Raw genomic sequence first — 16,093 nt, forward strand, 5'->3', positions numbered from 1 at the left:
CAAGGTTGGGAACCGCTGCTCTATGCAGTTCTATCAAAAGATAAAACATTCAATTTAAAATAAATAAAAAACGAAATGACGAAAGTACATATTCATCTGTCAAATAAAACAAAATTAACAATAACAATTATTTATTTATAATATTTATTTATTACTATTAGGTATTTCATCAATACAAAATATAGAAATATTAATATACAAAAAAAAAATAAACAACTAAATTACTTATGTATTATACGTATATATCATCAATACATTTCAGTAAATCAACATAGGTATGCTACAGGGTGCTCGGGAGAATTTCCCATAACTCTAGGGTTATCGATAAAGAAAATGAATTAAAAATTTCTAAGGAACATGTGTTCTAAAACGTATATTTTAAAGAGTAAAAATTCTTTTGTAAACAGAACATAAATACTGTCCCATGTATCGCATCCTTATAACCTATAAAGTGATAAATATCATGAAGTAGCTTACTAGTAAAGTACGGAGTGCCAGTTGCAATATCCCGTCTGACAGTCTTACCACTGCGATTATGTATTTTAAAATGCAATGATAGCTAAAGGCGAATTACTTTGTATAAAAACATAAAATGTGTTTTTTTAGCTTAAAAAAGAATTTCTTATGCAGTTCGACTCCTATAAGTGGACTTGTAACACCTTAAGTTATGGGAAATACTCCCGAGCACCCTGTATATCCCGGCCAGTAAGTTACACCAAGCTGACAGTTTGAAACACAAAAGTGTTTCATGCTCTAGTAGAAGATGTAGAAAGACACTAAAAACGTTTATTTTAAAATATTTTTTTTTTAATTATAAGTTAATAAAAATAATCATTGCTTGCTTTACAATTGATACATCCCGGATTCAATAACAGCTTCAGTTAGTAGCCTAGGTCAGGGTTTCTCGAACTTTCGAACCTGTTAAAATTTCCAAGTGACAGCTAACCCCTTACTAACTAATGGACCCCCCCCCCCTCCCCCTCCCCAAAGATAAAAAAAAATTAGACTATTGTAGAAAATACGGTTTTTATTTGTATAAAACGCAACACATAAAGTACCAAAAGAAATGTCTTTGTAATATTTATGTCATGGGTGTGCTTGTTTCTTGTCGCAAATGGATTCAACGTTAGGAGTAATTTTGGAGACTTCATTCTGACTTAGTATCAGTTATCAAGCCACCATTACGTAAATCTTGTCGCGAACCCCCTGCCGTCGAATGGCAAACCCCTAGGGGTCCGCGTACCCCACTTTGAGAAACCCTGGTCTAGGTTGTAAAGGAATAAATTGCTCGTCTCATCAAGACGAAGTTACTTACGGAAGGAAAATTAATTTTAATAGTAATCACTTCATCATATTGAACTATTGGATTATCGTCACCTAACATAAACTGAGATCGTAGGTAAACTTCGTAATAATAATAACGTAAAATAGGGATGATGACAGTTTTTTAAATTGCATATAAATTGAGAGTACGCTAACAGTAAAGCAATTTTGTAAAAGTAACAGGGTATCTGCGATCATTACTTTCGGAGCTACAGGGATTTAAAGGATCAGATTTGCGGCGCTGCCGCGGATCCCTGAAAAACGCCCCATACAAAATGGTACCAATTAATGACGTCGTAGGTACATAATGATCGTTAGATTTGTATGGGCTTTCAAAGAAAATTACTAATATCTTTGTTATTTGTGCGTTTATGTTTATAGTTCATGTATTGAAAACGTCACATTTAATATAAGAAAGCTGAAACTGTATGAATTTTCATCTAATTACGATAAAATATTTTTAGTAGATTTAGAAATTTTATCTCTTCTCTCTACTATATAAAAATAAGTCGGGTTTTCCTTCCTGACGCTATAACTCCAGAACGCACGAACAGATTTCCACGGTTTTGCATTCGTTGGAAAGGTCTCGGGCTCCGTGAGGTTTATAGCAAAAAAAAAAACAGGAAAAGGTAGGGGTAGGGTAGTGTAGGGAAAGTTGAAAGTTTACATCGTGTTTCACGCGGACGAAGTCGCGAGCGTCCGCTAGTAATCTTATATAGTTTGCAAATATCCAGTCAATCTTTGCTTTTTATGTATAAATCAGTTAACATTGACCTTATTTACCCGAATGTATCATACAAATCAATATATTCAAACCTAGTCATCATCCCTATTGAAAATTTTGAAAAACCCCCGAAGGTCATGAAATATAATTACACTCTCGAAGTCATCAATATCCTCTGTCAGTGCGCTTTCGTTTAAGACCCCCCTCGAGTATATTTGCAGACAATAAACAGACGTATTAATAAAAACATTAAAAACTTGTAAAAAAAAAATCCTTGAACAACAATTTCATAGTAATTAATAAAAAAATTGCGATTCAGCGTCTCGCTCACACTTAGGCGTTCGTAAGAGATATAACTTGGCGACTTCGTACAAAACACTCCGGATGATCCGCGCGGGCCGGGAGGCATGTAGCGATGAATGAAAAACCCGATGCACGTCACTTCCCCGCACGCACGTTTTTACACTCGCGCAGTCTTTCCCCCCGTCGCCCGCATATCATTGGAGTATCATCAACGGACTTGCTAGACTTAAAGCGATTAGCATTGCAAAAACATAATTATTGTCGGTATATAGAAGACTAATTTCGAAACCACAAGATGTTTTTAAAGACCAGGCGCTGTGAGCTATTGAGTGTGCAAAATTCGAGCACCAACAAACATGCACTTTTTTTTTTTAAACTTCTATTTCAATCTAAAATGGAAGCGGGCTAACTTGTTAGGAGGATGAAAATCCACACCCCTTTCGGTTTCTACACGACATCGTACCGGAACGCTAAATCGCTTGGCGGTACGTCTTTGCCGGCCACCAGCCAGTATTATTATTTATTTATTATTAAAAAAACCTCAATCGGCCCAGCCGAGGATCGAACCCAGAACCTCCGTCTTGTAAATCCACCGCGCATACCACTGCGCCACGGAGGTCGTCAAATCGTAATCTGCATGTTTTTCTGTGTTCAAAACTGTAAACCAGCGGCGAAGAGTCCATACACGCCGATTCCTATCGGGTTACCTTTTAAAAATCCATACATAATCAATATTCTAATTAATACATAGGTATGTATGGATGTATGAGAAACCGCATTTTGTATCAAGTGGGTGTGAATTACCTTTTCTTTGAGACGGCTTACCTTCGTTATGATCCTTCGCCACTGCTGTAAACAGAATGCGGTCCTCGAATTATGCACACTCAACACCTCACAGCGCCTGGTCTTTAGTCTTTAGCTTGTTAACGCATTGTCGCCTAAAAGAACTGACAATTTTAAAATTACAGAAATAAATTCTATAGAAATATGATTTATGTTTAAATAATTATTTCTAAACAAATAAGATATGTCTATCTCTTTCCCACGAAGTCATTTTCGTTTAAGTGTGAATGAGAGGTTGGATCGCAATATAAAATCAACAAATATATAAATGGCACATTCAGTCTAATATAACACATTCAGTACATTTTATTTGGCACTTACTTTACGCATATAAAAACATTACCAATCCGGGAATCAAACCTGCAACCACGCAAAGAATTTAGATGTGGTATTTATATAAGAGCGACATATATTATAAAAAAACTATATGCCAAATCATATATCATATAATGCTAATTTGGTTGTAATAACATCTCTAACTATTAAAGTAAAAAGCCAAAAAGGCTATTTTATACAACCATAAAGTTGTTAATTTTAAAATAACACGACCATAGATGATGTACAGTGGTGCTACTTTGGTTATACTAAAGTAAAATAATAAAGTTACAACCACAACTTATTCAATAATAATTACAATTAACCATTATGATTTTAATACAACCTAATCAGCACCATTATAATGGTACTAATTAAGTTGTATTAAAATATCTTAATTATAAAATAAAATACCAAAAGGTAAATAGAAATACATCGGCTATTCGAATGTTATGACAATAAAGAATATATTTTTAAGTCTAAAACCACAATGTTAAATAGATATAGCGCATACAATCATAATATGCTATACAGCGGTCCTAATTTGATTGTAATATAATTTATAATCTATACAATTTAAAATAATATTTTATATAGTAAATTATATGTAGGCTATTCGTCCAACCTGTAACTAATTTGGTTATACTAGCGTCTCTAAACAAAAAAGTAAGGTACCAAACCAAAACCCTGTACGGAGGTGAATTCGGTTGTTGTAGTGTTTCTAAACAATAACTTAAAACAACACATGGCCTAATGGTATTCGTACAACCATTCGCTGTAATGCTAATTTGGTTGTATTACAATATATACAACAATGTAAAATACCAAGCAGTTTAGGTAAGTTATGCAAATATATAGTGATGCTAATTTAGTTGTTCTAGCGTTTCTAATACATTAAATTAAAACAAAATATTCCAACGAATTGTAAACCTTCTTTTGAAGATAAAAATAAATGTCTTACGCAAACTATTCGTTTAACCATAAAAATGGTAGTGACGCTAATTTGGTTATTTAAGAATCTCTAAACTTTATTTATTTTATATTAGAGTATATAGTATTTACAATAAAATTTAAATGGTAAATTATATGTAGGCTATTCATCCAACCGTGACTTAAGCAATAGTTATAATTTGGTTGGAAAAAACTTTTATCTGCTCTGTTAATTTTCGTAGTATAAAGTAAAAAAAATGTATGTCTTAGCCTATTTAGTTTTTACTCAACCTTTATTTTTAGCCACGTTTTATTGTAAAAATGAAAAGTTTTTAAAATACATAAAATCTTTTTCACAAAAAAATTCAAAAGCGCATTACTCTAAAAAGCGAAAAATAACATCGTATATAATATGTCAAGGCTCTTGAAGTTTATTGTTTTTTTGGCACCGCCTTCAAAGCGATCAATAGAAAGGATGTAATTTTGTCCTTTTTTACTAATGTACGTTTTAAAAAACAAACATTTTATTTTTCTTTATTTTAGTGGGCCCTAGCATAGTGACCGTTAACACAAAATTGGTAAACTGATTTTCGTAAAAATTTAATTGGACCAATCTGGAAGTATCTTTCAAACAAAAAAAAATCAAAATTGGTTATTAACAGTGGAATTCATAGACGTTTTAAGACACCCCCAGGGGATCATTCACCCGCTAAGTGTCAAATTCTCAAACAAATAGAGGCTAAATTCGACACTCAGCAGTTGAATGATCCCCTGGGGGTGCCCCTACTATGTCTATGAATTCCATTGTAAATGACGAAGTTATGAGGTAACAAACATTTAAACAAAATATCAAATTGAAAACCTTCTTACTTTTTTTTTGAAGTCAGTTAAAAGTTGTAAGCCATTTCTAAGCAAAACAGTAAAATACCATAAAAAACGATATATAGTGTTGCTAATTTAGTTGTACTAGCGTCTCTAAACAATAAAAAAATAACTAAACCATAAACTTACTTTATAATCAACTATAAAGTGAAATATTAAATATGTAAACTTTTCATACCATTTGATTTTATATTGATGCTAATTTGGTTGTACTAAAGTTACTAAAATAAAACATAAGCGTGAAATACGTATGATAATATCACTATTACAAAAATGTTATAATTATTACATTTATAAGTTTAAACCCTGTTTTATATATTTTATGGCAACGCATGGCATCACAGAAAAACATTTTACCTTCTATAATATAATAAAACTGAAAAACTTTACAGTTCGTTTGTAAGCGCAAATCTCTGAAAGTACCAGTCAGATTTGAAAAAATCTTTTAGTAACAAATTAAATTATTTTATAAAGGTTACTTTGTAAATTTAATAAATGTAAGTTTTTGTCAAACGCATAGTATAAAAATCCCATTATAAAAGATGCTTTTTGAGGTACATAAATTAAAAAAAAAAATATATGTGACCACCAATCGCCTATTAAAAAGTGGATGCACAATTAACAACCAAAAAACTTTTCCACTCAATGAGTGCCAAGTAACTTCTTGGCACTCAATTCAAGTAGTCGCATTTGCAAATTCAACCTTAAACTCAATGCTTAAGGTTGAATTTGCTCTGAATTTGAAATTTTACTGAATATTGGACTATATTTAAAGACCTTTAGGTAGAATTTTTATATAATTTTAAAACTGTCAAAGCAAAATTGGCCAGTTTTTAAGGGAAATTTTCTACATGATTGTTTTATTATAAGAGGTCAATGAACGCATAATATAAAAAAAATTCTATTATAATATAAATGATCAAAAAAGACTTTTGAGATATAAAAATTTAAAAAAAAAAATTATATGACGCAAAATTGTTTAAAAATATGTTGATGTTGTCAAAAATTATTATGTTATCTGTCAACAAAATGTCGAATGGCAACGTGTATGTTATCTGTCTACATGTTTCTGTTTGTCTGTGATCGGCACAACCGTCGGCCGGTAGATGGCGTTGCCGTCGTCTTCCGGTAGCATTTTCTCTACTTCCGGTTGTTGCGCTTCCGGTTGCTTTTGTTCTGAAAATTACAAATAAATAAATAAATTGATATTGCGTATTGACAATGGGGATGATGAAAAGGTTTGAATATATTCAAACCTAGTCATCATCCCCATTGTCTACATTTTATCATATCTATCATATAAATTTTTATAATAAATTCGGGTAAATAAGGTCAATGTATATACAATATACATAAAAAGCAAAGATTGTCTGGATATTTGCAAAATTTAAAAGATTATAAAATCTTTTATCGTAATTAGATGAAAATTCATACAGTAACCTTCCTTAAATTAAATGTGACATTTTTTTAATATGTGAACTATAAACATAAACGCAGAACTAACAAAGATATTAGTAATTTTGTTAAAACGCCCATACAAATCTAACGATCATTAAGTGCCTACGACGTCATTAGTTCGTACCATTTTGTATGGGGCGTTTTTCAGGGATCCGCGGCAGCGCCGCAAATCTGACCCTTTAAATCCCTGTAGCTCCGAAAGTAATGATCGCAGATACCCTGTTACTTTTACAAAATTGCTTTACTATTAGCGTACTCTTAATTTATATACAATTTAAAAAACTGTCATCATCCCAATTAATTATTTTAAACGTAGTATACAGATTCGGTTGCAGGAAAACGCGACGATGTATAAAATCTGAGTTTTTATCCTTTTTTTTACAGGACTTTTTATAGAGATGATTGTTTTTTAGCTTTACCCTCACACTACACTATTCTTAGCAGACTCAGAAGTGGATTACAAAAATGAGAAAACCAATGTCGAACAAAAGTTTTACAACATTTGTCAGGACAAATTAATTAACATATACTATACCATAACCTTGAGTGGAGTCACGCACTTGTGACCGATGTGTGTAGGGTTAAATACGTCTTTGATAGTTAACAAACACTCCCCTTTTCCACTCAAGTCCCCCCAGCCTATCCCAAGCAACCCATAAAGAATTACACAACAAGTAATGTGAACGGCTCCAACGCCACGAGTATACTGAAGGCAACCGGGCGACGAGCGCCTTATATCACAATTCGTTCCAGCCAACTGATCGCTACCCCTCCCTAACTCCCCAGCGCCAACAACTCACCGTGCTTGTCGCTCCTAGTGACGGCGGCGAACAGTAGCGCGTGCGCGCCGGACGCTACTAGCGCCATGCCCGCGAATATCCGGAACGAGCCCCGCCCCCCCGCGCCGGCGTACAGCTGACCCCCCACCAGGGAGCCCAGCGCGAAACCTGACAAAGGAATTACAAAAAAAAAAAAAATTTGAGGCATAGACCTACAAGGTCTAAGATGAATCAACAATACGACCAATACGAGATATTTAGTAGCGGGCCTAGTAGATATTTTTAAGCTGTTGCATTGCTTTAATCACGGGCTTTGAGCGAACGACCGAATCAAGAAATTCCGTAACGATAATAAACCTAACAGCCCCACTCCGAAAGCCGTGCATCGTCTGACGTCGTTTCAGTTCGGCAGACTACACGTATGCGTGTAGACTAGCTGCTAACTGCTCATGACTGATTCTATCTCTATTATACACTATGCTATGTGAGACAGCGTTTGCTAAATTGATAAAAAATGCTATACTTTAGCTGAAGCTAGACAGATGTTCACTCAAGAGAATAACCGGTACATGTATAATAAATTGGATGAAGTCCCGGACTTGTGACCGTTGTGTGTAGGGTTAAACCCTCTTTTAAAACACACACACACACACATCCCCTCTCCCTCTATAAATTGAATGAAGTCCCGGACTTGTGACCGTTGTGTGTAGGGTTAAAGACGTCTTTTAAAACACACACACACACACACATCCCCTCTCCCTCCATAAATTGAATGAAGTCCCGGACTTGTGACCGTTGTGTGTAGGGTTAAAGACGTCTTTTAAAACACACACACACACACACACATCCCCTCTCCCTCCATAAATTGAATGAAGTCCCGGACTTGTGACCGTTGTGTGTAGGGTTAAAGACGTCTTTTAAAACACACACACACACACACATCCCATCTCCCTCCATAAATTGAATGAAGTCCCGGACTTGTGACCGTTGTGTGTAGGGTTAAAGACATCTTTTAAAACACACACACACACACACATACACATACTTCTTCCCTCCACTACAGGCTCACTCACCCACGCCGTCGTCCATGCCGGCGACGATGCCCTGCACTGTGGCGGAGTACCCCTCAGGCGCCACGTGCGCCGCGTACCCCACTATAGCCGCGTAGCAGAGCGCGTATGTAGGCCCTTGCATTACTGCCTGCAAACAAAAACATATTGTTACGGAGGACCGTGTTATGAGTAGCATAAGGTCCACAATCGTTTGGCAAATAATATCTACAATCAGATCTCCCAGGCACTAGCTTTGTACTATTTCTGTTCTAGTTAAAGAGGTTTCAATATTAAACACAGTAACAGTAGTGTCAGAAGTGGGATTTAGGAGTGGAATATGGGTATATACAAATATATATCTTTAATTTTAAGGATGGTATGTTACATTTGTTAGTGTATGTTGGCATTTATCTATATGTGTATCTATTTAGTATTTTGTTTTGTAATTATAACTGGCTGTGACGTCACCAGGGTCTCAGCTGAAAATCAGCGCCGGGGATTGCTTTATTGCGAAGAACGGCTAATGCTGAGAGGTTTTTCTGTTTTTAGTCACAGACAGTCATAATTATCATTAATATCTAAGACAAAATGTACTGCTTGTGACACTAAAAATGAATAAACATATTTTCTTTCTTTTCTTTGAATAAAGTCTCATACGAGTCATCAGGTGTCTCATTTCAAACAGGGGCCGATCCAGCAATTTTGAAGCTAAGAAAAATTTACATACACCAAAAATACTTTTTTTTATTATTATATTAGTACGCCCGTGACAACGTCTGCGTGGAATCCAGTTTTCCACAAATCCCGCGAAAACTGTAGACTTTTCTGGAATGAAAAGCATGTATGTGATGGAAAACATCGTGAGAAAACCTGCATAGCAAAGAATTTTCTTAATGGAGAATGTTACAAATACACTAGTTTTTGTTTTATTTAAAAATAGTTATGATTCTACACGCATCCAAAGTTCGCATAAATATCGAATCCCGCTAACAGTCGTGATATTGTACGTGACGTCATCGTACAACACTTGCCCGGCCCGTTCAGGCAATTTCGTATATACGAACTAATGGCCCTTATATTAATTTACTCTTTGACTAATGGCTAACCATTAGTTCTATGGGAGCGTGCGTGTGGTGTATGAATTAAACTCCCATAATTAATATAAAAAGGTATATTTAATATTTGTACACGGAATAGAACTAAAAATAGAATGTACAAACTAAATAACAAAGATGAATCGAATGCGTATGCGACGCATTTATGACGTTGAAATGAGAGCCGCGATTTAGCCGTAAGCGTGGTAGCCGGTTAAGCCGTTTAACGTACTCTGCCCTAGTCGACCGGGTCTTCCTCGGTAACCCTCACGGGTCACGGGGTAACAGTGATCGGGGCGTTGGCCCCTCTCTGTGGAGTTCAACGCCGCCTGCAACGACAGGCGGGGCGCTGGGTGGGGCCTATTTAGGTCCGTGGTGTCTAATCCGGGTTCGTCAGATCCGGTGATACCACGCCGTGTTGCGATCGAGCCCGCGGATGTCGCGGGCGATCCGCGGAACAGCGGCGGGGGGGAGTAAATCCTGATGATTCTTCGCCCACTGCTCAGCGAGGTCGAGCTCGTCGGAGAAACTCCGACTAGCGCCCATCAGCCAGCAGTGAGGAAGTGGTCGTGTCCGGTGTGTTCAGGAGATCAGGTCTCGTGGCAATCCTCGTGAGTCCGGCGGTCGCCGATGGTATGGCGCGATGCCTCGTAGGTGCTGGGATCGCGCTCCGTCAGCGCGAGCGAACATTGAGATACTCAGGCGGCGAACATGGTCATCTAGGCTTTCCATTTGTAGGTCCCTGGAGATCACCTCGTTCCGTACGAAACGTGGGGCAGAGATAATTGTGCGGAGAGTAATAATAATAATAATAATAAAATGTTTTATTTAGCTGATTACAACACAAACATACAATATGAAATAAATAAAAAAAAAAACAATGAAAAAAATTAACACATGATTAAAGTAAGACAAAAGTTTACAAAATAGTGACTGCACACCTTGGGTAGTGGCTATGCAGAGCTTTGCTCCCTGGCGTGCGGTCTCTTCTTATATCTAGATTACACTTATGTTACAATTATTAAATCTACATTACTTACATTCATGTTAATCTATACAGATAATCATTAAGTTTCATCAGCTAAAAAGGTTACTGCCTCAGCATAATGCTGCAGTGTTTGCAACTGCAGCGCTGATTTTCAGGCGCAACCTTTGGTGGCGTCACGACACGATAGGATAACGGTTGGATACCAATTTGACTAAATTAAATAATATAATACAGTAACTTAAAATATATAACTGGATAGGAAATATAACAAAAATAAATGAAAAGAAAGAAAATCAAAAGGAATAAATTGTAAACAACCAAATCCTAATTTCCATAAAAAACATATACCTACTCTTTAACTTGCAGTAAATGAATTTTTTAGGTACATTTCATTAAAATTTGAAAGCTAAGCATAGCAGTAAGGATAACGAAACAGTCTCATTATTATGACATACATCCCCATTTTTTTATTGTAGTCACCGGTTTTTTTTTTTTTTTTTTTTGTTTCGGCCTTTATTGTGATTTTTTTTGTTTTTCTAGGAAATATTTTTTTACTGTCTTTTTAAATGCAATGCTGGATTTAAGAGTACGTACCGGGGGAGGAATATCGTTCCATATCTTGCTAGCCGAAAACTTAAAAGAGCCCCGAAACGCGGCAGTTCTATGTTGCGCCATGGAGATTCGAGGCGTCAGCGATTGTTGTGCCTGCAGCGTTTTGCGGCCTGACTCGCTAACCAAAGCGTACCACGCCGGGGCTGCGTAAGTGAGGCGCGTGCGGATGTACGCCTTGTAGACGCCCAGTTTCGCACGGAGCGGCAGGTGAGACGCCAGCACAGGATATAGAAGGGACCGTGCGGCGCGAGTCTGCGCGACCACGTTCTTCACGTGAGGTCTCATGGAGAGTCTCCTGTCTATGGTTACCCCGAGATATTTAGCCGTCGGGGACCACGTGACAGTCTCTCCTTTTAGCGACACCGGGGGCGGTGGGTTTCTAGACCGCCCAATGTAGATCGCCTGAGTCTTCGCCACGTTGACCTTGAGTCTCCAGGTCTCCAGCCAATGGGGAAGGGCGTCCAGTGCGCGCTGCATTTTAACCGCCGCGTGTGGGCCCGACAGCGATGTGGTGATAATTGCAGCGTCGTCGGCGTACAGCGCGAGCATGGCGCCGTTCGCAACTGGGATGTCGTCCGTGTATCTGCTGTAGCAGACGGGTGACAAGCAGCTTCCCTGGGGCACACCGGCACGGATGGGTCGTTCCGTGGACAGGGCGTCTTCAACCGCCACTTGAAAACGTCTGTCTTGTAGAAAGCTGTTCACAGTCTTAACTACTCGGCGAGGAGTAGTAGACATGGACAGTTTGTATACCAGTCCGGTGTGCCAGACGCGATCAAACGCTTTCTCCATGTCAAGGAATACTGCAATGGAGTGTTCTCGCTTGTTGTGGGCGGCAGCGAGGTGGTGCAGTACCCTCGTCGCTTGAAGCGTAGTGGAGTGTTCGGCGCGGAAACCAAACTGTTCGTCGCGTGGCTGTAGATGGGGCATGATGTGCAGCAGAAGCAACTTCTCGAAGATCTTCGAGGTGGTTGATAGCAACGTGATAGGACGATAGCTCTCCGGCAGCAGTATATTCTTCCCCTGCTTGGGGAGAAGGATGACTCGGCCGAGCTTCCACGCTGAGGGGAAGTACCCAGTGCGGAGGATTCCGTTGAAGAGCCGCGTCAGCGTCGCGATTGCTCGCGGGGGAAGGTGTCGCAGGGCTTCGTTGGTGACTCGATCGGGGCCAGGTGCTTTGCGCAGTTTAGTTCGTCGAATCATCCTTTGGACTTGTCCTGGGGAGAAAACGACGGGGTCCTCTGTCGGTGCTATCGGTGCCTCGAAGTATGTCTTCAAGTGTAGCTCAATGGTTTCTTCGTGCTGCATATCGGTGGTAAGATTCGGTTGGAATTGCGTCTCTAGATGGTTTGCGAAGATCTCCGCTCGGTCCTCGGCTCGATAACGGGGGGTTCCATCAGGTGCCAAGAGGGGCCTAATCGGAGCGCGTTTCCCTGAGAGGCGGCGACAGAGGCGGTGTATGCCGGACCAGTCGTCGCTAGCTTGCTCAATGGTCACGTACCAAGACTCGGTAGCGTCGGTTTCGAGCGCTTCCGAGATCTTAGCCGCCAGAGCGTTAAGCTGTGACCTCATGATCGGGCATCGTCGGGTTTGCCATTTCCTGCGCAGTTTCCTTTTCTCCTCTATCATCGCCTGAAGATAGGGCCGGAGTTGGGGTGGTCTACGGGAGGGCTCAGCGTCGAGTCTCGATTCTCGGAGCGCAGTGGACAAGGATGTGCTGAAGTCCGATGCGAGCCGGTCGACGTCTGTTGAAGTCTCTACTCTGTAGGACGGCGAATGTTCTGCCATATGAGCGGCAAAGACTCGCCAGTCCTGGCGATGCTTCGGAGAAGGTGGTATCATCGTCGTAGGTATGCTCTCTAGCGTTAAGAGGACGGCCTGGTGATTGGAAACAAGGTGGTCATCCATAACATCAAGCGACGGTGCGGCAGTCAGGCCGCGGACGACAGCTAAGTCGATGACGTCTGGAGTGTGGGCTGCACAATACGGATAGTGTGTCGGGACCTCTGGTCCTAACACTTTGTAGCTGTGGCGGTCTGCGTCGTCTAGAAGGCGTCTGCCATCCGGACATACGGTATTAGAATTCCACGCCGTATGTTTCGCGTTGAAGTCCCCGGCGACTATCGTCGGCAGTGGCGAGTCCAGCAGTGCGTGGACGTCAACCACTGCAATCCGATGCTGCGGGGGTTTGTAAAAGGCGAACAGGCGGGTGGGCTGGCCGTCGATGCAGACTTCCACGCCCAGAGCGTACGATGTCTGAAGTTGTGGTACTGGCAGCACTTGGTGAATGACATTTCGACGAACCAGGACTGCTAATCCCCGGTAGGCAATCCCGTTCGGCGAAATGTGGTCCTCCCGGTAGACATGGTATCCAGGAACCTTCAATTTGTCTACTGGTTTGAGGTGGGTTTCGTTGATCAGGCCGATGTCCACGCGACGCTGTGAGAGCAAGGACTTGAGAAGACGGGTTTTTACAGAAGACAGCCCGTCGGCGTTCCAATAAATAATGCGGAGATCAGCCATTATTTTGACAGATCTCCGTGATGCATTGCAGGAGTAGCGGGATGGGATCACGCTTTTCCTGTAGTGCCACCAGCACCTGATTTAGGGTGCTGATGACTGCGGCAAATCTAGGGTCCAAGTGGCCGCTTTCCGGTTGAGGTGCCGACTGCGGTGCCACTCGCTTCGCCTTCGTCCCCCTCTCAGGGGCGGCGACCACGGTGGGTTTGGACTGTCCGGGCGGCGCTGTAGAGCATCTGCCAGCAGTTTCATAAGGTGCGGTGGAGGGTGCCTGGGATGGCTCGTCTTTGCGTGCCCCGGCACGCTTGCCCCGCTTGCGGCGGCGTTTCCCACCCGGTTGTTGCCCTGGCTGGTTGGCAGCAGCCATAAGCGAGCCGGGTGCGTCAGCCTCTGTTGCGGCTGTATGGGTAGTAAATGTAGTAGCACGCATCGTTGTGGAAGTGCGTGCTACAGTACCCGCACGGCGGTTGCGGCTTTCCCGTTTAAAAACAGGGCATGCAGCGTTGTTCGCCGTGTGTGCGCCACCACAGTTGGCACACGTCGGGGGGTCTTCTAGTGGGCGTTGGCATTCGCGAGCTGGGTGGTTCTCTCCGCAGCGTACGCAGGCGATGGGCCTGTGGCAGTTATGTGAAGAATGTCTGAACTGCTGGCAGCGGTGACATTGCGCTGGGCCTTTGCGACCACGCCATGATTCTACGATGATCCCCGGCATGCAGAGTAACTCGCGCACCTCGTAGATGCCAGGGATAAGTCCAGGAGTTCGTTGAAGCTGTGCGAACATGAGGCACCCCGGTCTGCCCGCGCGGGGGGGAATCGTTCGCACGTGCTCCGGGACATACCCGAGCTCACGCAGCTCCTGCTCGACTAGTGCCGGTTCTGTGTTTGCTGGCAGGCCCCGGATGGCTACTTTTATGCTGCGTTCTGCAGGAAGTGAGTAGCAAAACCAAGAGATTCCGTTTTCGCTTTCTAGTTGCGTAAGGTATCTTTGGATGGTGCGGAACTCTTCGTCGGATCTCGGAAGGAAGCGGACGCCTTTGCCAAAGGGGCGTCCGTTTGGCGTGTGACCGAGTAAGCGCTTCAGCTCCTTGAAGTGCGTCGTCCAGTCCGGCAATGCTTCCACGATGAGTGGTGGATAGCGGCTCGGTGTTTTTGGCAGCGTCGGAGCTGGAGCGGGAATTTCTGTGTGTGTGGCCGCGGTTGACGTATTAGTCGGCTCAGCAGCAGCAATCGGGGATACCCCAGAGGTAACTGCAGTGGTAGCAGAGGTGGAGGTGGAGCCTGGTGGCGTGCGCACTGTGTGCGCGTAGGTCGGAGCAACTGGCGCGGTATGCGCCGTGTCCATCGGTGAACCTGGCGATATTGACGGCATGTTCCGTTTCTCCGCTCGCTGGGGCGGAGAGGGAAAGCGGCCAACTGGAATCGGTGGGTTTGGTTGTGGTGCAGGAAAGCGCGGAGAGCGCATAGAAGGTTTTTGTTGTGAGCTCGGCGTGGGCGCCTTGAGTGCAGGCGCCGCTGACGACAGCGCTGGCACGGCGTGGGAAAAGGCAGCGCGCGATGAACCAGGAGCAGGGCAAGGTGCTTTAAGTGCGGTGATCGTGCGCGGAGCGCGACAGTGCGGGTAGTACGGCAGGACGCAAAAACGTATGCGAGGGCGCGGCCGCATCGAAAGGCGGCGTGAGTTGCGAAGTGGGGCGTTGCGTAACGCGCGAGGCACTAGGTGAGGCGCGCGGAGCGTCGCGCGCAGCACGCGGCGTCGGGGGCGCGTCGCGCGCCGAACTTGGTGGAACGGCTGCGTCGCGCGCGGGTCGCGTCTGAGCGGACGCGGCGAGCGGTTCGCGCGCGGTTCGTGACGGAGCGGGCACTACGCGCTCGGAGCGTGGCGGAGCCGGCGCGGTGGACGGATCGCGCACAGAACGCGGCGGCGCGGGTGCGGAGGTTCGCGGCGCTGCATGCGCGGGTGTGGCGGCGGAGGGCATGGTAGTGGCGCGTTCGGCCGAGGTGCGTGACGAGGCGGCGCGTGTCGTTTCATGTTGAGAGGAGGCCTGTCGGGTCTCCTTCATGTCGACATCGGATGTGGGTGCTTGAAGCCTCACAGGAGTATTTATCCGGCGCCTTACTGAGCCTTCTAGGGCGTCTGAGAAAACAAAGTCGAGCCAGGCGGATAAGCGGTCGCCGGTCAACTCCGTGGGAACTCGATGAAGCAGCCGAGGTCTGGTCGGGCGACGTTTAGCCGGGTGCGGCTTAAACGGCGACGGCATGGCGACGGCGGC

General features: G+C 42.8%; 1 protein-coding gene across 1 annotated transcript in view; it reads right to left on the reverse strand.

The window, feature by feature from the left end:
- Nucleotides 1-114: 114 nt before the first annotated feature.
- Nucleotides 115-16,093, reverse strand: part of LOC112053908 (major facilitator superfamily domain-containing protein 6) — a 31,909-nt gene continuing 15,930 nt past the window's right edge. Inside the window, exons 8-10 of the mRNA XM_052890007.1 lie at nucleotides 8,631-8,757; nucleotides 7,579-7,725; nucleotides 115-6,496 (exon numbers count right to left, since the gene is read on the reverse strand). Coding sequence (XP_052745967.1) covers nucleotides 6,372-6,496; nucleotides 7,579-7,725; nucleotides 8,631-8,757 — 399 coding nt within the window. The 3' untranslated portion in view covers nucleotides 115-6,371. The remainder of the gene's footprint in view (nucleotides 6,497-7,578; nucleotides 7,726-8,630; nucleotides 8,758-16,093) is intronic.

This window comes from Bicyclus anynana, chromosome 26 (assembly GCF_947172395.1).
Source record: "Bicyclus anynana chromosome 26, ilBicAnyn1.1, whole genome shotgun sequence".
NCBI classification, from domain to species: Eukaryota; Metazoa; Arthropoda; class Insecta; order Lepidoptera; family Nymphalidae; genus Bicyclus; species Bicyclus anynana.